The sequence below is a fragment of the Cydia amplana genome, chromosome 5 (assembly GCF_948474715.1).
Source record: "Cydia amplana chromosome 5, ilCydAmpl1.1, whole genome shotgun sequence".
NCBI classification, from domain to species: domain Eukaryota; kingdom Metazoa; phylum Arthropoda; class Insecta; order Lepidoptera; family Tortricidae; genus Cydia; species Cydia amplana.
This window is the reverse complement of record NC_086073.1, coordinates 15,823,829-15,848,654: the sequence shown is the minus strand read 5'-3', so window position 1 is coordinate 15,848,654 and position 24,826 is coordinate 15,823,829. Positions and strand designations below refer to the sequence as shown.

General features: G+C 37.5%; 1 protein-coding gene across 3 annotated transcripts in view; it reads right to left on the bottom strand.

Moving 5' to 3' along the window:
• Positions 1-281: 281 nt before the first annotated feature.
• LOC134648314 (leucine-rich repeat and calponin homology domain-containing protein) overlaps positions 282-24,826 on the bottom strand; it is an 86,096-nt gene continuing 61,551 nt past the window's right edge. Inside the window, exons 3-12 of one of the 3 annotated variants that reach the window (XM_063502810.1) lie at positions 19,619-19,851; positions 19,029-19,165; positions 18,144-18,390; positions 17,185-17,323; positions 16,270-16,344; positions 15,308-15,738; positions 14,559-14,755; positions 12,279-12,416; positions 9,738-9,815; positions 282-458 (exon numbers count right to left, since the gene is read on the bottom strand). In XM_063502810.1, the coding sequence (XP_063358880.1) occupies positions 339-458; positions 9,738-9,815; positions 12,279-12,416; positions 14,559-14,755; positions 15,308-15,738; positions 16,270-16,344; positions 17,185-17,323; positions 18,144-18,390; positions 19,029-19,165; positions 19,619-19,851 (1,795 nt within the window). In that variant the 3' untranslated portion in view covers positions 282-338. Of the gene's footprint in view, positions 459-7,840; positions 8,611-9,737; positions 9,816-12,278; positions 12,417-14,558; positions 14,756-15,307; positions 15,739-16,269; positions 16,345-17,184; positions 17,324-18,143; positions 18,391-19,028; positions 19,166-19,618; positions 19,852-24,826 lie in introns of those variants that run through there. The other 2 variants (XM_063502808.1, XM_063502809.1) reach the window with 2 other exon arrangements.

Sequence of the window (24,826 nt, the reverse complement as noted above, 5' to 3'; positions counted from 1 at the left end):
CAAACGTATAGTAGCGGCCTTAGTGCACGCTGCTCAAATCACTTGTGAGCCCGACACCACGCTGCACGCCCCGCCGAACGCTCCGCTTCGAGCGTCCACTCAGGCCTTACACTTACTGTTAGAACTCAACTATATTCATGTCCTTATTACTCACACGGTATACACAAGCGCAAGCCGCTAGTCGGGTGCCTGCGTGGCCCGTGACCGTGACGCGCCGTGCTGTCGAAGAATTTCCGTTGCGTATGGCAACATTACTGTTACAACTCAACTATATTCCTGTCCTTATCACTCACACACGGTTAGAGCGAGAGCTGCGACTGCGGCGCGAGTGCGAGCCGCTAGGCGGGTCCCTGGGTCGCTCGTAACGCACCGTGCCGTCGCAATAGTTCCGTGACGGTGATGGCGACTTGTACGGTGCCCTTGCCTTCGAGGACGTCTGCAGCGCAGCACATTAGTTTCTGAAATAAGTAATGATATCCAATAGATATCCATCCGTACTTTCACACATTCAGTGCCGAAAACCCGACTATCGGGTATTTCATGATTTCGTTCCCAGGCCGGACGACCCGATAGTCGGGATCGTGGCGCGTTATGAACAAATTTTTGTGGCCTGGCGCGGATGTCTTGTTTGGCTGGGTGGCAATGAATGTGTTAAATGTCCGTCCGGTGCAAGCGAATAACTTGCACGCAATTGCAATTATTCTTATTTAAGAGGACATTTAACCTGTCAAATCCCTGCACAGTGCACATAAGCGCTTATCGCAAAATATTTTTCATAATAACACCCCTAGTGTGTTCTTGGCAGTTAATGTTTTAACCCCTCAAACGCCTTGTCCTGTATACGTCCCAGACAATTTGGACTGTAATTAAGGGTTAAGCAACATGTTATGTTATGTTGTCTAAGAAAAGCCATCCAGTACCTTGACTGACATTTTTATAGACGCCATAAATTGTCATGATGTGTCTAAGTCTTAGCTTGTTTACACTCTACCATTGAAACATGTTGATGAAAATAAGTCCTTCAGATTCTTCCCCCGGGTGTAGCGTTATAAATAAAACAGCATGTCCAATAAGTAATTTAATCTTTATTTATGAGAAAAACATGTAAGTACAAAAAAAACGTGGCATAAACAATTTAATATAGCAATAATAGCTACAGCCAAATATGTACTTATAAAAACACACATAAATGTAATAACTAATAAAATACAAACACTTGTCCAAAGCTAATCTATGTTTAAATGCATACAAAAATCGAAAAACAGGAAAACACCAAATATATTATTACGTTAAGTAGAAAAAGTAATACTGGACGTGAGAAAAAATATGAAAATCATTTAACAGATTATCATTTCTAATGATCATAATTATTTATAATGGAATTAAAGACAAACTGGATTTAATCGTTTAATTAAGTAGGTACCTATGCAAGCTGCCTTTGAAGTAAAAGTCAAGTATTATTCAGAAATAGAAGTTAGTCGCTTAGTACACAACTGTGACTTCATGTCAAGCCGATCTCGAACTCGCTCGAAATAAGGTATGCTTACTTCGAGTTCGAGATCGAGCTTGAGCTTCGCCCTCGAGTTGTGAATGTGTGCGTGGCGCGAGTTAACATGACGAAATCTGCGTGTTATGAAATCACAGTTTTGCGTCCGTAGCTCTGCTTATCTTTTAACTCTGTGAGTTCAAATATTATCTTAAAACAATAGGTATATTATTTGTTCGTATTTTGGCTAAGCCGGCAAACCAATCGAGTCGGCCGAATTAGAGTTTTGCCCATAACTAATATTGCACAGAATGGTTTCAAATATTTGCTATATACAATTGTTTAGGATGACAAATTCAAACATTAAATCCAGTTCAATACGAGTATAAACTACACAAATAAGTACCCAAGCACCACAAGCTAATAAATATATGCTAATATGCTATGCAAGCTATAAATTATATATTATTTATATTAATAATATACCTAACTTACATCCTTAAAATACCATTGTACTTGATGTTAAAGCTCAAAATAAGTTCAAAAGCACAAACAAGAAAGCTACCACACATAGATAGTTGACCAGAAATAAGATAAATTGGTCAAACTTATTTTCGTTGTCTTGTTTGACTACTCTGTTACGCTTGTATTTGTGTCTTTTATAGAATATATAAAAAAAGTCGAGCGCTATTGCATGTCTTTCTAGCTGTAGATTAAATTTACATGAGAAAAATTAAAAATTTAATTTCATCTCATAAAAAAAAGTGCAGGCATTGTTTGACTCCGTCACATTTTTTGGGGGCAAAAAACAAGACAACGAAAAAAAAATTTGACACAAATACGTTAAGAGCAGAAAGAAATACATTAAATATGTATATTAGATTAGTAAATAAGTAGGAAATGGCATTGAAGTGACAGGGATAAGTGCAAAAATCCAGTCTTTTATATAATTATCTTTGGAATGCATTTAAATTTAATAATTTTGGTCATGTTACATAAAAAGCTATGTACATAAAAATCCAATGAAAACTGATAGTAGGTTTTTTTTTAGAAAAAAAAAACATATATCTTTTCCAAATTATCTTTGGTGGGGTTAAACATATATTTAAACACGTTTATCTTAGTTAAGTAGTCATGAAAATTATAATAAATTCATCTAGAAATCTGGTTTTTAAGATACTCAATGGTATTTTTTATGTAACATGATCAGTATATGGTCTTAGCATTTTTAAAACCGTACAAAGTGCAACTTATTAATTTCATTAAAACAACTCCATAATGACGATAAATATATATAAAAATCTATACTGTTTGTTGGCATCCGTTTATCGGTTGGCTAAGTTTAGTTATTTTAGTTAAATTGATATAATCCAAAATTGTTATAAAATGTCTTTTTATTTTACTTATAATTATCCAATTATTGCAATGGAAAGCCTCAGGTTATGGGGCCCACAGATTACCAGTTCGCCGGACGATATTAGCCTGTCAGTTAAACGCAAAAGGTGACAGTTCCGAACAACTGACAGGCTGATTTCGTCCGGCGGACTGGTAATCAGTGCGCCCCTTTACAGTCTAAATGTCTACGCGTTAATATTAAGGTCATATTTGCATAGACACAGCTTTCTTTAAGCCCACGCAAAAAAATGGTAATAGACCAATTGTACCTAACAATCTAACTAGACGTATACTTTCTATTTAAGCGTATAAGCAATCGTGGCTTTCCATCAGAGAAGGGTCCTTATGCTTCATGTGCAATAAGAACAATTCTATCAGAATTTCTGTTGGAATTTCAGATAAAAAGGTCCTTATTGCACTTGAGGCAAAAGGACCCTTCTGTTATCGAAAGACACACTTTCCTTAGATGTATTCATAAACTGCTCATTGCTACATATTTTTTAGCTTTTTTTAAGCAAAATTTTCATACAATTAATTTTTCGAACTTTTTTGTATAAAAATTTAGCCGCTGTGTCTATGTATAACCCAAAACAGCATATAGCACTAATTTTACTTCCTTGCATTGTTAATACAATAACGATATGAAGTTTCGATTAAGGCATACAATTCTTATTATATAAGAAATATTAAGATACAATAAACAGCTAAGCTACCTTAATATCTAGTCCTTCTACCCTTTATTTTATTATTCATTTTGCACCACATTTACCATCAAAATGAGGTTTTATCATTGTACTTTAGGATTCTTTTTAGCATATATTTTGGTGTAAGATTACGTCATGTTTTTCAGCGTTGGAGACCCTGGGAATAATAATAAATGAAATTATTTCAGATGAATATAATTTACAAGTATTGTTATTACAAATTAAACCTTCTTCTCTAGGCAATAAGGTTAAGAGAACATATTATTTCATTAGAAAAAGTCCATCCCTTACAATTTCATCTAACATAATCCTATCTAATGGAAGTTAAAGTCTATTTTTTTATTCGGTAGACTAAAAAAATAGACTTTAGGTTTATTGGAAGATTTTGACACTTGTTTCGAGTGGAAATAAGAGGTATTTACTCGAAGCTTGTAACATTGATTAAACTTCACCAGGGTCTGAGATTCGATCCAAACCCTCTTATTCATAAAACTTTACGGGCCTGATGTAGTTAAATGTTTCATCCCTTTCTTACAAATACAAGTCTAAATAACGGATAAAGACAAACGACTCATAGCTAATTCAGGCCAGTAACGCGTCTATAAATAACACCATTAGTGTTTAGTAATTACAGTGGTGTGGCATTATATTAATTTACTGTCGAGTCCACATTGAACAAACGAGCGGCTAATGATCGCCAAAAACAATATCGTAACAGGGCGTTTTCTAAAATAAATATTGAAAACCCAATTCTTTCAAATCTGGACGTTCTTGGGCTCATTCTACTCAGAATCGACAGCATTCTCCATCCCGCCACCATGTCACGTTTTAGTATGATTTTTTTTTCACTTGTATGTGCGTGACGTAGTGGAACGTACAATTTTCATACAAATTTTTGGGACATTTTATTTTTTCATCAGAATTGAATATGCTAGTGATTCTGAGTTGAAAGAACCCAAAAACACCAGGATCTGTGAGAATCAGGTGTTCGATATTTATTTTAGAAAACGCCCAACAGCTATCTGTTAGAAAGAGATAGTAAGCGTTCGTTTGTTTGATCTGTACGCGTCATTATAGTGCAAAATCGTATGTTGTAAATTTGACTACACCTAAATTGCATTATTACCTATTAAACTTAGTACAGTCAGCAGCAGAAGTTGCTAAGCGAGCGAGGTGTTCAAAATTATCTTGACTCGCTCTTATTCTTTTAACAATAAAGTCGCGTCAAGATCATTTTGAACACCTGGCCCGCTTAGCAACTATTGCTGCTGACTGTACTCACGGTCCTGAAATCCTGCAACAGCTGCTAGAGCGAGAAAGGTAATACGAAGGTAATACCATCTCACTTCAACAGATACAGAATTATACAGGACCGGGAGTAGTAGGTATACGAAAAAAAAACTAAATCTACTATAGCTCTGTCAATAAACAAAAGAGTGAGATCCGTGGAACAAAGACAAAATACACAACAAACTCAGATAAGCTGAAATAATGACGAAGAGGTATGATGGCAACGAAATGTTCAAGTCAATGTTGACTTTTGGACTAGTCAATTACATTTCAAACATAAATATCTGGGCCATTTTATTTAAAGTTGTCCCCTACGCTTTTTTTTCAAATTTGAGATTTTTTATGTTATTTCTACTCAGAATCACGAGCTCTTTTGATCCTAATAAGAGAAAAAAAGGGTCCCAAAATTTCCATACATTTTTCGATCTTTCCATTCCGTGACCGCCATACAAAGTCTATGAAAAATGGTAACGGATTGGAAATAAAAACCTTGGGACACTTTTTTTCTCCTATTAGGATGGAAAAAGCTCGTGATTCTGAGTAGAAATAACATAGAAATTCACAAATTAAAAAAAAAGTGTAGGGGACAACTTTAAATAAAATGGCCCATCTATGTCTGCAATACATCACCATTTTGGTACAGGTATTGGTGTTGCATCTCTTGCTTTAATATGACAAACGAAAGTGACGCAGCCATACTACGGGAAAACGCGCGATGAAGTGAATTGCTAACATTAGATTGAGGATTCTGGTCTAGCATTTTATTACCAAAGAGAATAAAAGGTCGAATAGGGGGTATTACTGCAAAGTTCTTTCATAATAATTCATAAATTAACTTATAGGGACATAACAGTTTTTTGACAAGTTTTCACTGTGACTTTGATGCATCAAAGTAGTTTGTTTACAGAGTCTACCGCGAAACGCGAAAATTCGTTATCTGCCTCTGTATCACTCGAATATGCAAGAGTGATAGTGAGGCAGATAATGAAATTTCGATTTTAGTGTGACCCTCAGTTTGTGCTAGTAACGCCCCCTACGCAGAGTTTTGCGTAATATTCCCTATTCTATTAGTCGAAGAAATTTTAAATCTTACGCTAAAAATTCTTCGTAATGTTAACTTACTAACTTAGAAATTTTAATACATTTCTTGATATACAATATATTAGCAAAATCATAGTTTTATACAATAAGTACACATGAACTGAAATCGTCACCAGAACACCTAAAAAATATCCCATTACATTCGAGACTTTAAAAAAACACTCACGAATCAATAAAAAAACAACCAATCAAAATTAAACCTAATCAGTGCAAAGATTAATAAATGCCTTTATAGCGGAATGAATACATAAATTGGAATTTTTAATACATATAAAAATACATCAAAAGTTGTTCCCCAATAGGTGTAGAAATTCCTTAATACAGTGAAAATTCCTTCAGCCTCTTTCAAACCCAGCCTCATTCAATGAAAATCAAATCACAGTGTCCTATAATATAAGGCATTATTAGTATACCTAGGCATGTACTGATGTCTATTTAGATTGCTAACCTATAACAATACATTTAGCAGGTTTATAACCCACTTGTCAATCACTGGGCCACTTCTAATGTTTCAAAGATGTATATTTGAGTCACAGAAGTACATCGAAATTCATTTTACAGTTGGTACATATGGTGCTACTTTACCGCACTAGTGCGATAATTAGCACATTATGTCACTATGTCGAATATTTAAAGGGCCATATTATGTAATGTAAAACGTTGTACGATACATGAATAGGTAATTTGCAACTCGTGTCGATTTAAACCACTCGCTTTGGTCGTGTTTAAATTTATCGCCACTCGTTACAAAATTTCTATTTTTCGCACATGTATCGTAATGTACTATTAAATAATCACAAAGCAAAGAAAATCTCTATGCCATGTTTTTAATGTTTGGTGCAACACCCGCACCATATTGCAATATTTATCATCAAAATACCATTTTATGTTTATTTAAAGATTTAAGTTTCATTACAGCTGATATACGCTCCAATATTAAAACAACTACATAATTCACTTAAAAAATGTTGCTTTCATTGCAATATATCTTTGAAACGTTGTTCCTATATTACTAGTAATATTGCCAAGCCAAAAAGCCATACATTTGCCTAACGATTAACAATCTACCTTTGCCCCATATACAATCACAAATCCTAATACTTTCCATCATCTAACATTTACTAACATCTACGTAAAGTAAGAAAGCTAAGTACGAAGAATTTTGTACATTGACCCGTCATTTCCTATCTCTATCGGTCGCGCATAATTATAACGGTATCCCGCTCGCACAGTGGCATTGACGGACAGCATCACCGGCGGGACAGCAATATAATTTCGCGCGTGCGATAGAAATATAGTAGGGGAGCCAAAGAGGGGATTTTTGTGTTTACTCGAGCGCGTCAGATTAAGATATGAGTGATATCTTGCTACCCCGTGTAGTCTACCTTTACCCCTTTTAGCCATCTATGTTGAGCCATTAGTTGGTGGGGGATTCAACAAATTGTTAAGCAGATTGTGGATTTGGTCATATTAGTCCAAATGAATGCTAACTGTGCTATTACTAAATCTGATAATTATTTTCACGCATTTCCTTAATCTGACGGTTACAATGTAAAAATTAGCCGTCAAACTTGTGTTCGTCAGATTAAGAAAATGCCTACAAATAAGTGTTATATCAAGTTATAGAAAAAATATAGCATTAAAGTGGACTAAAACGACCAAACCCACAAACTGCTTAACGATTTTTTAACCCTCCACCAACCTCCCGAAATTAAAAAAAAATTATAGACGCTTTCCAGCTCGGTGGAAAAAAAAACTTTATATAACCTTTTTTCTTCTTATCATCTAATATTTCGATTCCAATAGGTCTGTACGACGCTCGAGTAACTACAAATTTAGCATCGTCGGCTCCCCAACTATAGGAAATAACAGGTCAATGTATGAAATTCTTCGTACTTAGCGTCCTTACATAACCACTAGTACATACCCAGATCTAAATTTTATTGCATCAAATTATAAAGGATATATAAATAGCAAGATGGCGGACACGAAAAACGCGCCAAGGCATAGACAAGTGAAAAACAGCCTCTCCTTCTTCATAGCTTCAGTCTCTATGGTCAGATCCCTGTTCAAATTGTTCTGTATATCTAAATTCATTTTACCCCTGTCATATCTCTCTGTGTCCCGACTTAGTTCTATCGGGAAATCTACTTCATCCGTGTCGTATATGTCGAAGTTATCGGATTTCAAAAGACCGTCTCCCTTGAAGAATGGCGTGACGAATTGAACTCTATTCTTGTGGTAGTAAGGTCCTCTGTTCCTTACGCCTTCGTAGACTGGTGAATAGTGTCCGTCTGTGTTGTTGTTTTCGTAGTTTTGATATTCGTCAGCCTCGTCGATGGTGTAGTTTTGGCTCTGGTATTCAGTAAACATGTTGAAATTGCTCACTATTCTGTCTTCGTCGTACCTGCCCACGGTACTTTGATAATAGTTCACTTCAACGGAGTTCGCGACATCGCTTCGGTAATACTCGTATTCCTGCTGCGATTGGTCGTAATTGTAGCGCTCTGATTGGTTATCCTTTCGCGGCGTGGCGTGTGAGAGGAGGGCGCATACAGTGCGAGCGAGAGGTAGGATGGTGCCGTCCCGCTCTCGCTCCGCGCCCAGAATGTCTTCGGGCGAGCAGATGTTTTCCTGCAACACACGCCACCCGTTTCTTAGTTATGTAATGTTTGTTTGTTTGTTATGTTGCTCGCGAAAGGATAAACAACCCTGTAACACTCGAATACACGGCCGGAGGGTTAGTGTTAAAACCGCCAAGCGTCACACGACAACAAATAGACGTATAGTGATAACTTAACTTTTCAATATAATTCAAATGAAAATATAACTACCAAGTTAACTACAAAACAGTACATCCGCCCCCCCCCTCCCACCCCCCTCTCATCCGTCCCTTGACCCATATGGTGGAAAGATTTGCTGGCTATGGATGAGGTCTTGGTGGCTCAGATGGCAGAGCGCTGGAGTATCGATCCAGAGGCCGTGAGTTCAAGTCTCACCCAAGACAGTAATTTTTCCACTTAAAAATTTATTCTAAGCTTACCAAACAGAACGTCAAAGTCATCGATCAAAAGGCAAAATTAACGATTCCCACTTGTTAAATAACGTTTTAGACCCCAGCCCCACACATACAAATTAGTATATTTATAATCGTAACACGATCAAGCGAAACTGGTATTATCACAGTACTATCTTTCACAATTAATACTAAAATAGCTAAAGCATATTATCAACGGTAAACTATCCGAATGGGCCAATAATTTTTGTTCTTAAATGGGGCATTATCCATGAAAAGGGACCTTATTGTCGATGGTGCTTACGCCGCACAGCGTCGCGCGGCGTTGTATTTATATCGGACCATCGTTAATAATGGCGTAACCGCCATCGACAATAAGGTCCCTTTTCATAGATAACGTTACAAATAAATTATTTGAATTTGAAAAACGGTATACTTACTCATATTTTTTTAAATATCTGGGTGACCGAGCTTCGCTCAGAAAACATAAAAAAACTCGAAAATGCGCGTTTTCCCAGAGATAACACCTAGCTAGATCGATTTTTCGCCCCCAAAAACCCCCATATAGCAAATTTCATCGAAATCGTTAAAGCCGTTTCCGAGATCCCCGAAATATATATATATATAAACAAGAATTGCTCGTTTAAAGGTATTAGACAGATATTGCAATTTAGAAAGCTGTAGGTACATATGTGGCCAATCGGAAAGTTTACCTTTATATAGGTTAAATGCATTCAATACTCACTTCTTCGACTCCAATTCTCCGGCAGGCTTCCAAGAAGTTGTCGACATTCCGCCTGCATCTTGCCATTGTTAATTTGGGCTGAAAAGAAAAATAAAACATTGTTTAATTTACTGTGGTGTTTGCAAAGTTTCAGGTCACATAGTAAATATATACAACTGAGAAATGTATTGAAAATAGGTTGACTCGAACAGAAAACAGTAAATAATAATAAATTTATTTTGATCTCCCAAATACTCTGAAAATGGTATAAATCCGAACTACGATATTGCTAAATTTTATAAAAAAACTAAATATGTCATGTAACAAACATTTGATGAAACACCCCAGATTGATTGTAGAACCTCGCTTCGCTTGGTCGATTATATACTGAATTTAGAAATAAGACATTCACCGACAGGACACTTCCTACAAAACCGAAGTTTGACAGCGATTCAGGGTCGAATCATGATCTCCCTTTCTAACTTATGGTACTTTCCCTATTCGGCTATTTAGGGTTGTCAAAATTCAAGTCATTATGTTATCTGTGGTCGTGCACGCGAAGGGACGTCAAGTCTAATAATTGCTCGGAGCAATGCTGAGCCGAACGGAGCCGAGCTTGCCCGAAGTCAGGAGTGTCTCCCCACTGCTTATAGCTTGAATTCAATGTTTTTGAAGTGAAAACTTCTTTAGCGGCGCTGTGCATTTTTTGTGATGGGGAAAAAATGTTAAACGCGCGACAGGTGTCACGTGACAGTAAGACGTAAGACGGACACATGACCTGATCGAAAAACTGTTACTTCATGTCATTGAGTTTTTCTTTATTGATTTAAATGCCATTTAGTGAATTTCGCTCTAACTGGTATTAATATAACTCGAGTACTAACAATGATATGCTTAGGGGTTTTAAGTAATGCGACTAAATAACGCTAGATGGCGTTAATTATACATAGTGCTGCAGACATTTTGCAATAGTGATTGAGTTTTCACTTCTGCCAGCACTCCCGGTGTGCAAACCGTTGTTTTTTTTAGGGTTCCGTACCCAAAGGGTAAAAACGGGACCCTATTACTAAGACTCCGCTGTCCGTCCGTCCGTCCGTCCGTCCGTCTGTCACCAGGCTGTATCTCACGAACCGTGATGCTAGACAGTTGAAATTTTCACAAATTATTTCTGTTGCCGCTATAACAACAAATACTAAAAACAGAATAAAATAAAGATTTAAGTGGGGCTCCCATACAACAAACGTGATTTTTGACCGAAGTTAAGCAACGTCGGGCGGGGTCAGTACTTGGATGGGTGACCGTTTTTTTGCTTGTTAGGGTTCCGTAGCCAAATGGCAAAAAACGGAACTCTTATAGATTCGTCATGTCTGTCTGTCTGTCTGTCTGTCTGTCTGTCTGTCTGTCTGTCCGTCTGTCTGTCAGTCCGTATGTCACAGCCACTTTTCTCCGAAACTATGAGAACTATACTGTTGAAACTTGGTAAGTAGATGTATTCTGTGAACCGCATTAAGATTTTCACACAAAAATAGAAAAAAAACAATAAATTTTTGGGGTTCCCCATACTTCGAACTGAAACTCAAAAAATTTTTTTTCATCAAACCCATACGTGTGGGGTATCTATGGATAGGTCTTCAAAAATGATATTGAGGTTTCTAATATCATTTTTTTCTAAACTGAATAGTTTGCGCGAGAGACACTTCCAAAGTGGTAAAATGTGTGTCCCCCCCCCTGTAACTTCTAAAATAAGAGAATGATAATACTAAAAAAAATATATGATGTACATTACCATGTAAACTTCCACCGAAAATTGGTTTGAACGAGATCTAGTAAGTAGTTTTTTTTTATACGTCATAAATCGCCTAAATACGGAACCCTTCATGGGCGAGTCCGACTCGCACTTGGCCGCTTTTTTTTTTTTGTTTTGCTCTATTTTTTGTTGATGGTGCGGAACCCTCCGTGCGCGAGTCCGACTCGCACTTGGCCGGTTTTTAGGGTTCCGTAGCCAAATGGCAAAAAACGGAACCCTTATAGATTCGTCATGTCTGTCTGTCTGTCCGTCCGTATGTCACAGCCACTTTTCTCCGAAACTATAAGAACTATACTGTTGAAACTTGGTAAGTAGATGTATTCTGTGAACCGCATTAAGATTTTCACACAAAAATAGAAAAAAACACAATAAATTTTTGGGGTTCCCCATACTTCGAACTGAAACTCAAAAATTTTTTTTTCATCAAACCCATACGTGTGGGGTATCTATGGATAGGTCTTCAAAAATGATATTGAGGTTTCTAATATCATTTTTTTCTAAACTGAATAGTTTGCGCGAGAGACACTTCCAAAGTGGTAAAATGTGTGTCCCCCCCCCCCCCCCCCGTAACTTCTAAAATAACAGAATGATAAAACTAAAAAAAATATATGATGTACATTACCATGTAAACTTCCACCGAAAATTGGTTTGAACGAGATCTAGTAAGTAGTTTTTTTTTATACGTCATAAATCGCCTAAATACGGAACCCTTCATGGGCGAGTCCGACTCGCACTTGGCCGCTTTTTTTATTTACCTGTGCAGGAGAAGGTACGTGTACGGAGGCCACGGAGCGCGGCCGAACATGGTTGGCGAGGTGGCATAGGACGACCCCGTCGGCCAATACCGGTGCTAGTTGCTCTGGTAAACTCATCTTTAACCGGCTTTCGATTATCTGGAACAATCAACAAATACAATCTATACAGTAAGTAACGAAACAGTCAACTTCAACTCCAACTTCAACATTTATTCAGCAAATAGGCCACAAGGGCACTTTTACACGTCAACATTGAATTTACATACAAGCAAAATAATAATAATAATACATCAACAATTATTAAATACAATTACAACTACCAAATCAAACTAACGTTATTACAATTACTTAGAGATGTATAAGGTCTCTTAATGTCGAATTACATAAAAAAACTATATAGAACTATAAAAACTTATTTAGAGGTGTAAATGTCTCTAAGTGTCAGAACATTAATACTACAACCAAACAAATCCATTGGACAGAATAAGCTCCCGTCAGATTCGTACGAATAGATCACATCCCTGAATCTTCTAAATTCAAACATCGTGTATCTCAATCTTGATCGTTTTTCACCATGGAGGAGTTGGAGGATATAACCAACCGGATACGCCTTGTCTGTAATTTATCTGTACAAAACAGTCTGCCGATTTTTGCGGGCACGTCAAAGTATACGTAACGTAAAAATAGCCATGTCAGATAAACGTCAGTCCATACATTGTGTATGACCATTGGCCGCCTGTTTTCGACAGAGGGGAACGCCTGTTAATGGCTACTCCGTTAGGTTATATCCTCTAAGTTTTTCACATGAATATTTATGTTTGAAATACTTGCACCCCCTGGTTATTTGTGCACGACACTAAAGTTAAATTTTACGCACGCAATACGGCATGAATTTTAAATGAATTACAAGTTATTTTAGTCAATCTGTGATGTTTTGACTAGATAAGATATTTCTCTTGCCTAAAGCAGGCACCATTTAGTCATCCAATAAGCATCTGCGCCTGAAGTGCACAGAGTTGTTCATTGACTATAAACGCACAGCTGTGAAGATTTAATTACTACAGTTAGACTTTAGTACTTTGTTGGTCTCATTGATGTAGCTGTCAAAACAATCAACGGATCAAATAACCTTTGGACGGCAGCTAACAATACTTGATTTATAAACTGAGCGCCAATCATTTTGTAGACGCTAGACAGACAATTGATTCAAATGATACTGTTGTGTTGCGAATGATATGAGCATTCAATGCAAATAGGATGGGTCACTGAGTGCATTGTTCTAGGTGTCAATATTGTAACACATAGAAATATTTATAATAAATATTCAATATTTCATACGTGATAATATTCTACACTTTAAATATTATCCCTAATCGGCCTAAATTGAGTTTGGGACATCAAAAAAGTGTTTAACCAAAATGGCTAATGCTTCTTATTCTGGCAACGTTAACATAACATGTTGATAGCACCGAGTAAAAACTGCCAATCATCGCTCATACACCGCGCCGGATTTAAATCCGAAAATTAAAGTCCAATGACGTTTAAGGAACAATGGTGCATATCAATTCACTGTTTGAGGTACTTAGTATTATCATTTTGCCGTTTCCTACTGTTTTGTACTGAAAGGCAGACGATCTCAACGTTCCGACCTCAAAGTCCAACTCAAACTTAAGTAGGTATTAGTTTGGTAACTTTGCTCACCACCAAACACTGTTCTTACTTGGGCGATTTTGAATATGAGCATGATGAGATCCTACTAACTGCGCCAGTAGACTTGAGATATGAGACTAGGTAACTTAATAGTAGGGGAGCCCAAGAGGGGATTTTTGTGTTTACTCGAGCTTCGAACAAATGGTTAAGCAGATTGTGGATTTGGTCATATTAGTCCAAATTAACGCTAATTGTGCTATTACTAAATCTGATAATTATTTGCGCGCATTTCCTTAATCTGACGGTTACAATGTTAAAAATTAGGCGTCAAACTGGTGTTAATGTTAAGTGTATATTAAGTGTTATATTAAGTTATAGAAAAAATATAGCATTAACGTGGACAAAAACGACCAAACCCACAAACTGCTTAACGATTTTTTAACGCTCCACCAACCTCATGAAATTTAAAAAAAATTGTAGACGCTTTTCGGCTTGCTGGAAAAAATAACTAACTTAAAATAACTTTTTTTTCTTCTTATCATCTAATATTTCGATTCTGTACGACGCTCGAGTAACTACACATTTAGCATTCGTCGGCTCCCCAACTATAACAAAAAAAAGTAAACTCACCGTCCTCAACTGCGCCAGCAGATCTGATTCCTCCTTCTGCTTATCGAACTCTCTCTTCATGGTGAAGCTGAGCTTGTCGTCTTTACTCCACGGGACCTTGGCTGCAGGTTTCGGTGCGGCGCCTTTGAGGTATGACACCGTGGTTGTTAGTAGCTTTGGGTCGCCGTTGGTTTGCCGGGGGATGTTGGATTTTGTGCCTGTAATTAACGATGTCAACGTTAATTGTGGAGTTGTTGGATATTTTTCAATGAAATAAATTTTATCTTATCTTAACCTTTTGGACGCCAATGACCGATATATCCGCACCGTAGGTTCAACGCCAAAGACCGATTAATCGGTCACAGACCACAGAGCAACATAGACCTACGTGCATATGCAGAAAGTTCAATTTCAGTTTTGATTGGGTGACGTGGCGTCAGCGTGACAGCTTTTGTGTTTGACACGCCGTCGAAAAGGTTAATTATGGAATTGCGATTTCCGCTCAAAACAAGGATCATCTAACATTTAAACAACTGTAATGTTAGTAATTAAAGCATAATAAATTAGCAGTGACTGTACCTGCAACTAGGCTTATTGTATTCATATAACCACTGAGTCAACAAGATATAAAATACTATTGTTTTCATATTTGAGCCGAATTGACCATATTCCAAGATGGTCAAATCTACAATACTTGTGTATTTATGTAGGTACGTTCTAATCAGTTTCTCGTCCAAGTATAATAGAAATCCTAGGGATAAAATACCTACCTATGCTATTATAACCTAAAGTATTCGTCGGAGACTTAGTAGGCGACGTAGGTTTTGTATACGTGTCGTGTCCATTCGTCCTGCCATACTCCACGTTCCCGTTCACAGCAGAATAGATCTTATTTACATTCCTCGAAGGCACAACTTTCTGTACTGGCCGCTTATTCTCTTCTTTCTCCGAGTTTCCATTTTGATTTTGGAATCTTCTGGGTGTTGAGTGTAGGAGGGGTGAGTTTGGCACTTGGGAGGAATTTGGTGATATGCTAGTGGAACGATATATGGGGGATACATTACTGTGGCCGTTGACGGGGGAGTGGGGGTTGTGGATGGGACTTTGGTGGGGGGAGGAGTCGAGGTCGGGCGATGATTGGTCGGTGCGGGGGCGGTAGATGTCTTGCTGGCGTTGTCGTCTTAAAGCTTCTTTGTATTGCCTGGAATTAGTAAAATGTTTAATTAATGTCACATTTTAGATGTTATGCCAAGTTTTAATGAAACTCAGACGTTCTCAAGTTTGAGTCGTGTCAGGTTTTCCTGTATTATACATATTATTATGATATTGCATGCATTATAAGTATAAACCCTTTTCAGTTTGTGGTTTTGTTAGTAATGATGTTAGTGTGCAACATGTTATTCATCTGAGCCTCAATAAAACTCCATCTAAATTAAGAAAACGTTCATCTTTAAATGAAAATGGACTCACGGGTAAAATAATGGTAAATTTTATATAACTTATGCATTTATTTAAGGATTTAAAAAAACTGCATGAAGTATTTTCTCACTATGTAACATCATACGAGGTAAACCTTTTATACATTTTGTTAGATCGACGACAAAGTCTGACGCTAAGAATATAACGCAGAGTAAATGTATAGTTACATTTAAGGTTTTCTTAAAGATGAACATTTTCTTGAAACACCAAGTGTGCATCTATGTGCGTGAATGTGTGCAAATGATTAATGTACCTGTAGGTTTGCTGATGGGCTAATTTACTCTTATCGTCGCCATTGGAAATGTTCCCTTCGGGTGATATACGGAGGCTGAAAGGGACAACACCGGGGTTAATAATAAAAACAAATTAAAAAGGAGCGCGAGTGAGACAGAGGATGTGATGGTGGTGATAGCTAGGTTTGAAGTTTACCTCTGGTTCGGCCAACGAGAAATAAAAAATATACAAATTAAAAACTATACGCTACGTTAATATAAGCACTACATAAGCTAAATAACTAATAAACATTTAATAAAATAAAGTTAGTACAACTTTTGTAATTAGAAAATACAGTTGAACTACATTTAATAACAGAAATAGCGAAATATCCTGGTCACGGCACCCAATAATGTGATTACACCAACATTATCCCGTAAATGGAGATCGAGTTTTGTCATTTTATGATCTAGGCATAATAACAAATATTTAATCAAGAGAAAATTTAAATGAAGGATTTTATTAGAAAATTCACTCGGTAGAATAAATGCCTTCTTCTGTTCCTATATTACTTCAAATAAATAAATGAAAAAAAAAACCAGACAATATACTTATATAAATATACAATTCTAAGAGAAGACAGATGTTCCCAAATCATATTGACAGTATGTATGATAAGAATGATTATTTAATACCCAGTGGATGGTTAGTTCTAATAGTAAAACTTGCACTATAAGAATAACTCATTTTGAAGACAGCAGACTGATCAATACCCAAAAAAACAATGCCTAAGTGACTCCATGGATGGCATTGGCATTGTATCGGAGTCACAAATTGATTTACCATCATGCATTGAATAATCAAAGCTGAACAACAACTTATCCACCTACAGCAAAACCACCCAGAACTTAGAGCAACATCAACTAGCTTCGAAGGTTTCATCCAAGACACTTACCCGGTGAGTAGCGGAGTCAATTGTGGTAAAGGGGATTCGCTGGACAGTGACTGCGCCCGCGATAGCGCCGCGCCGGGAGACAGGGTAGATGGCGTGCTGGGCGTAGAACGGCCGGAACCTCCGCCAGCTTCGCCTCCGCCTGAGGAAGGAATGGTCAAAGTGAGCGTAAAAACTTGAAAGCTTGTGGAAACGTACCGTTCCTGAAGTTATTTGGGTAGGGTTGTCGATCTGTTAAGGTAGGTGTGTTCGGCGGTTTATTATACAGCAGCATAAACAAGATACCACCTCTTCTCAATGCCATCAGTGCTGTACCCAGTATCCAGGACATGTCTCGGCTTAAGCCTGAAGCGTTGCCTGAAATTATCTTGTTGTCAGACTGTTAAGGTAGGTGTTTAGCGGTTAACCGACTATGACAAAGTTGTAATACAGCACAGCTAATAAACAAGATACCACCTCTTCTCAATGCCATCAGTGCTGTACCCAGTATCCAGGACATGTCTCGGCTTAAGCCTGAAGCGCTGCCTGAAATTATCTTGTTGTCAGACTGTTAAGGTAGGTGTTTAGCGGTTAACCGACTATGACAACGTTATAACTTGTAATACAGCACAGCTGATAAACAAGATACCACCTCTTCTCAATGCCATCAGTGCTGTACCCAGTATCCAGGACATGTCTCAGCTTAAGCCTGAAGCGTTGCCTGAAATTATCTTGTTGTCAGACTGTTAAGGTAGGTGTTTAGCGGTTAACCGACTATGACAACGTTATAACTTGTAATACAGCACAGCTGATAAACAAGATACCACCTCTTCTCAATGCTGTACCTAGTATCCAGGACATGTCTCGGCTTAAGCCTGAAGCGTTGCCTGAAATTATCTTGTTGTCAGACTGTTAAGGTAGGTGTTTAGCGGTTAACCGACTATGACAAAGTTGTGTAGTCAGTTGTACAAGATACCACTTACCATCATTAGACCACCGCTTCTCCATGCCATCAGTGCTGTACCCGCTATCCACGACATGCCTCGGCTTATGCCTGAGACAGTCTATCGTGGCGTTGCCTGACGTTATTTGGTTGGTCGTTGGACTGTTAAGGTAGGAGGTGTGTTTGGCTGTTCGGCGGGTGTCTTCGACGCGGCGGTGCGCGGGGGTGTCTTTGTTCGCCATGTTTTCTAGGTACTTGAATATGTGCACGCGCCCGCGCATGCATACCTGTAAATAAAGACAGTTTTTTTTAATCAGTCATGGAAATCCCAGGATTAGATGCACAACAACTACAACAAGAGATACACACTTATATTTTTACTATTTGAGTCAAAATTATTCGAGATTTGTTGCATTTTGATAGGTGTGAAGTAGACTTGTGGAATTCATCATCATCATCATCATATCAGCCCTTTATCGCCTGGTAAGCATAGGCCTCTATCAATATATGGAATTTGAGTCAATTATAACTGCAGTATCAAGTAGGGAGAAAACATATTAGGCTATAACGAGGTAGCGGCATGACCGCAAGCTCTATGCAGGTGTACTCTCCACTCAAGTAACCAAGTATTTAAAGTGGATATAAGTAGTTAAAATCGTTCTTTATATACATTTACTTGTTGATTTTTTTGTGTAACTCCGATTAGTAAAAGCGAGTCAATTAGCTAGTTTGAATAGCACCCTTAGGGTCGGTTGCACCAAACTGTTCGTATCGTTAAAGAGTTCGCAAAATTTTTATGTATGGAAAGTTTCATAGTACAGCGCCGGGGCGCGCCGGCTGACGTTGATCAGTCTGTCAAATGTGGTTGGTGCAACTGGCCCTTAATCTCGGTTTTATACATGGTTCAATAATAAGATAAACTTACCGTTGTAGGAGGTGAAACGAGAGGGTTATTGTCCAGGTTCAGCGTGATGAGGGTGCTCATGTTGCGCAGTTCCAAAGGCAGGGAGGAAATACAGTTGCAGCTGACGTCCAGGTGTTCCAGTCGAAGGTATGTCACCTCTGCAATGTCGAAAGTATATATTGAGTACCTTATTAGCTTTATGACTCTTGTTGAAAGATTTTTACTTTGAGAAGACTCCAGTCACTAGAGAAAAGTTCATTTCTTTTTATTTATTGGAAGATTTTTTCGTAAAACACTTTGTTTTTTCATTAGGATATTTAAAAGACGCTCTATATAAAAGTGGTTTTTCAAAGGTATTAAACTAAAATAAGGTCTATTGATATTGTATTGTAGGCATTTTAAATTGAGTAAATAGGTACTCATATAAAGTAAAGGCAAAAATTCTTGCTGGTTATGGAGATCAAAGTCATCTTCCCGACTTTGATATGCAGTGATAACCAGCAGGAATTTCTTTAAGTTAGTCGTTAGGAGGTCATCGAGGTATTGTGGCGATTGATATGGAAGGGCCAATGGGACCTGGACAATGGGATTGCAATAAACTAAGAACTCACGTAAAGGTAACAATCCTAGTTGATTATTGCTAAGATCCAACGCCCGCAAGCCAGCACAGTCGCCCAGTGTCATCGGCACTTGCGTCAGCCTGTTGTTCGACGCCACCAGCTCTGCTAGAGTTGTCATCTTCCCGATTTCCTTTGGTAATGTTGTTAGGAGGTTGTCTGGCACTAGTAGGACTTGCAGCGGCATTTGACATATTTCTCGAGGCAGCTCGGTAAGCTGATTTGAACTGTAGACAAAGATATGGCATTGAGTTAGTTTGGTATGATATGCAATGCAATGAATGCGAGAGATTTCAATTTTGTTATCATCCTAAAACCAACATGGCTTTCAGATGCGAAAGCAACTGTACATGGTGACCCTTTTCTCTAATGATCTCAGAATGAACATCATCAACAGGGAAATAGGAATACATCATCAAAATAAGCGATACAGTGAGCGCTACACGGACTATGTGGCGGCCCAAATCCATTAATTCATATTTTGGTCTATTGTCTCTTGTTTTTGTGACGTCATTGTTCCCTATAACAAATGAGAATGGCCAATAAAGGTTACTGACTGTGTCTCGATAAATCTGTTTAATGTCTGCCGAAGTCGTGACTTAGGGTCGCCCTCAGCAGAATGACAATTAGGTCTAGTTGCATAAAACAATATGATTCATAAATTTCTCGTCTGGCACAGTTTAGATATTTCCTCAGCAACATACCGGTTGTGGTATCAATCACTTTTGATGCAAATCATGAAAGACAGGTTTGCTGGCTTTTAACGTAATGATCGCCCACAGCATGTAGCCGTAACGACGTAGATACTAATATCACTTAGTGTCGCTTTTGTATTGGAGAAAGGTTAAGTATAACTAACATAAAGCGCATTAGTAAAGAGACTAGCTCATGTTAATTGGATATTGAAATTTCTAAAAGCTTTTCAAATGCGACTTTTACCGGTGATACTTAAGGATCCAACTCCATCCAACCTTTATATACCCACAATCGTCTGAAAACTCTGAAACTATCTACAGTGTCTAACAAAATCGAAATATGACAGTTAAAACCCCGCAAAAGGTTTGGTTTCAGATTGCTAAATTTTGTTGCGTGTTATTCTTTCGTACCCCACACCAAGGCAGAACCATAGAGAAAAAAATACATAGATTGATCACTCCATACATCAGTTTTAGTACCAAAAAGACTATTAGCATCTAGCATCGAGTAGCGGAACTATCAGTACTGCTACATCTATTGTCAAGTAGCAGTACTGATAGTTACGCTACTCGATGCTAGACGTAGACACTGAAATTAATAGTCTAACTGATGTATGGAGTGAGCACTCTTGTCTTACTATATTTCTCTATGGCAGAACCAAGGCTGCCGAATACTACCCTTGGGATTCTACAAGGATACCAAAAGGCAAGTTTGTTCTATCGTTCACCTAAGACCTTCTTAACATTGAATGATTAAAGGTCGCCGTATGCGGTAGGTCTAACATAGTACAGATGTCTCCGTAAAATGAAACATGCTACCGTAACATAACCGCCCGATTATCAATAAACAAAACAATGTGGGTTATCCCGGCAGCGAACGCCCGGAAACATAAACAATTCAGTGCATAAACTATTTTTATGCTCACCACTTCGAGAGTAATTGCATTGATTTGAGTCAAACATTTCGGCGCTCCATCTTGTGAAATAGACAGTTTTGGATGCAGTGCCAAGAGCCAAAGTGAAAAGCTTCCTGGGTTTTATGATGTTGCACGCCATAAAATTTCTCTAACATTTTTATAGGATCGCATGTTTATATTCGAAATAGAAAAGAACTTGATACGGCTTCTAAATTAAAATTGTAAACAATGTTGTTTATGACAGGGGTATGTGCTTCAGAAATACACCCATATGTTTTGTATTAATGGGATTATCAGTACTATTACCATCATATCTATTGTTTACAAAATGTATTTAGAGCGAATGTTCTCCTACAAAACGGTCTTTCAATGCATGTCGTTTTCTGTCTGCAATAAGCCAACTGTAACTGAATACCTGAGAGAAAATAGAAATACAACAGAAGGATGCAGCCGTATCGTTTTTTAGCCAATTGCCAGTCTAGACGCCTAGACAGGCTCCTTCGAAACTGGATTGGATTCAGCTCAGCCCGAGAATTAATAGATTTAGGTTGAATGCACGGTGCTGTGAAAAACTTGGCACCGCCTTGTATGGGTAGGTACGAAAAAATAGCACATACATAAAGTGGATTTATACAAGTTACAGATAATCAAGTTTCTGAGCTGAGGATTGGTATTTATTCCTCGATACGTCTTATACGACACTGTTGTTTGTAAATACTTGGGTCGATGAATAATGTGATAAATGTGTAATGGATTGGGGTCGTATAGTAACTAGTTAGCCCACCTTTCTGTCTGACACGAAACTGTCTGGCCATATAGGTAAGTAAGAAGCGAAAACAACACTGAGCAATACTTACATGTAAATATGACACAAATCTCAAACATAGTTGACACTTGACATGTTGGATGACACTGACCCGAGAAGAGCGTTTTTACACAAAAATTCTCTCGCTTCGAGATGGAAGATTTTAACGCATTGCCTAATTAGGCCAATTACATTTATACGTGTACAATTCTACGTATTCCTAGGTTTCCTCCATTATTCAGTTAAACCGCCACTAGGCTTCTTGAAATCTTCTACCGTCTGAGTTATAGACGTTTTTTTTTCGTTTCTGAACTCTGCGACAAGAAAGTCGGGAGCGGCTCGCTCATTTACATACTATCCGTCATTGTTATGACAACGGGTAAGAAAAATGAATGGAGATGAGGTATATTTGAAAAGAAAGAGGTTTTTTTTTAGATAAATCCAGTCTTTTCGTGGAGTAGGTATATTCATTTACTCATATTGTTTAAATAACGGCAAATTCAATTGACTCTATTTTATATTTGTTTGGTTATTCAGTTAACGATTTATGGGTTGATAAGCGAATAGTCTAGCGTAGTGGTTTAAAGCTTGAACACGCCAAAACGTGGGCACACATTTTTGCTTATAATTTTTGTAAACGTTGGTTAAAATTTATTTCTCTACTTAAATTAAAATCGCTATAGCATGAGGAACATGTGATACCACAATAGTTGTCAATTCTATAATTCGTTTTCATGATAAAGAGCTTTAAACAATGACGGAGCGAAATCACTTTGCACCAATAGCCTTGGAAAATTCGATTAGGCTAAAGAAACTTGTGAAAATGTTAATATATCAAGAATCGATTCGTTTTTGTATTTTTGAAATATCGCAGAAACGTTTATGAATGGAAAGACAACCAGAAAGCAGAAAAACACGAGATTGTAATGAGAAAAAAAAAGAAACTAGGAACATAAAGACATAACGACCGAAACCTATATTTTCTTATGTTGCAAAAAGGGTACAAATATCTCAAATTTATGCACAAAAAGTGAAGTCAAGTTAGATTAAGAGCTAGCAAGAGTTTATCAGCTCCCAAAATAGTGGTGCTAAATGAAATTTATATGCAAAATGTAGGATATAAAAACGTTTGATCATTTTTAACGTATTTGAGCGCGTTAAGTGTTAGACGATGGTTCTATAGAAATACAAACTTCAAGCAATAACATAAAATAAAAAGTTTGACTTGTATGGGTTGCTAATACATTCCCAAAGATTGCAAGATAAAAATAATGCTAAGTATCCCCATTATTTATTGGTTGAGCAAGCTACTTGTGATTGCATCAAGCGACGCCGTTAATTGATTCGCATAAGGGACATTGACTATAGAAATGTATGCAAGAAACATTTGCGAAAATGACCTAAACCTATTTTAAAGAAGCCACAGCTCACAGTTACTATTTTGGTAGCATTCATAGTGTTGTCATTACACTATAACAGTGACGAAGGGGTATTAACATGATAGACATGCCGACAATGCCAAAAGGGTACTTTTGGCGGATGGTAATAAATGAAGGCGGATGGCAATGGACTTGGTCCATATCAATGAATATTTGAAAAAGACACCTGTTAAAGTTATATTATCAACTTATCCGCAAATAACTTTGGCTTGGACTATTTAAACATACGGTAATCATGTCGTGCAAAGTGCCGGTGTCCTGGTCATCACAGTCTGTGACATGTCAAATCCTGAGGCTGAAATGAAAGTCTAGTATATTAGCATGATAAACTATAATATTTTCAATTATATTCAATATATATTTCGCTCCATTAGACCTTTATTTTCTATTTATTTGTAATTTTATGTGCCCACGTTTTGGCGTGTTCAAGCTTTAGCGTAGGTCAATATAGTGGTTAAGGTAGGTAGAGTGGCCTTAGAGATTTATTTATACCACAGTGGTTTTCATTGTTATGCACCATAGTAAATACCCGTAGTAAAAATTCTGTTCTTAAAATAGTTACCGCAAATGGCTTTAACTATTAACCCACATTTGCGACTATTAAGTCTAGAATTTTTACATTTAGTTGGTCACAGGTAAAAGCTTTCGCTGAAAGATCAAAATGCAGCAATTGACCTAAAATGTCTACTCAGGGCAAATCCGCAACGCAAAAAAGCTCTCCGCTAACGAGCAGAGCTTTACACAAGGACAAAGCTTTGTGACTAGTGTTATATTAATGTTCTACCTTCGTATAAGAGGGTCACTTGGGGAAAGGCAGGCTTGTTGAACTTTACCAAATATCACCAAGCCCAAGAATTTCCCGTATTCTTTACAAAGACAAAACTTTTTGGTACAGCCTCCTGCAATAATATGCTACACAACGAAGGTCGCCAAAATATTTGACACAATCTTGTATGTAGAGTAGAGCAATAAGAGCGTGTCACATATTTTTGCGGCCTTCGGAGAGTAACATATTATTGCAAGTAACTGTACAGGTCTAGAAGTAATGGGCAAGCACAATACAATCAGCGTCTCTATTTGAAAGCAAGTTGCCAAATATTATCAATACAAAAGTTAATATCTGGGACTAATAGACTTAGAAGGTCAGTCAGATCAGTTAAAACATCGATATCGGAAGTCTAGTGATATTATCTACAGCGCTAAATCAGAAAAGTTTTCGTTTTTGCACGACGACGTTTTAAATCTCAAGTATCTCAACATGCTCCGTGATTTTAGATTCGCCAAAACTTCTCCAATATTCGTCGCTCGAATTGCAAATTCACGAATCACGTCTGACGATTGAATAT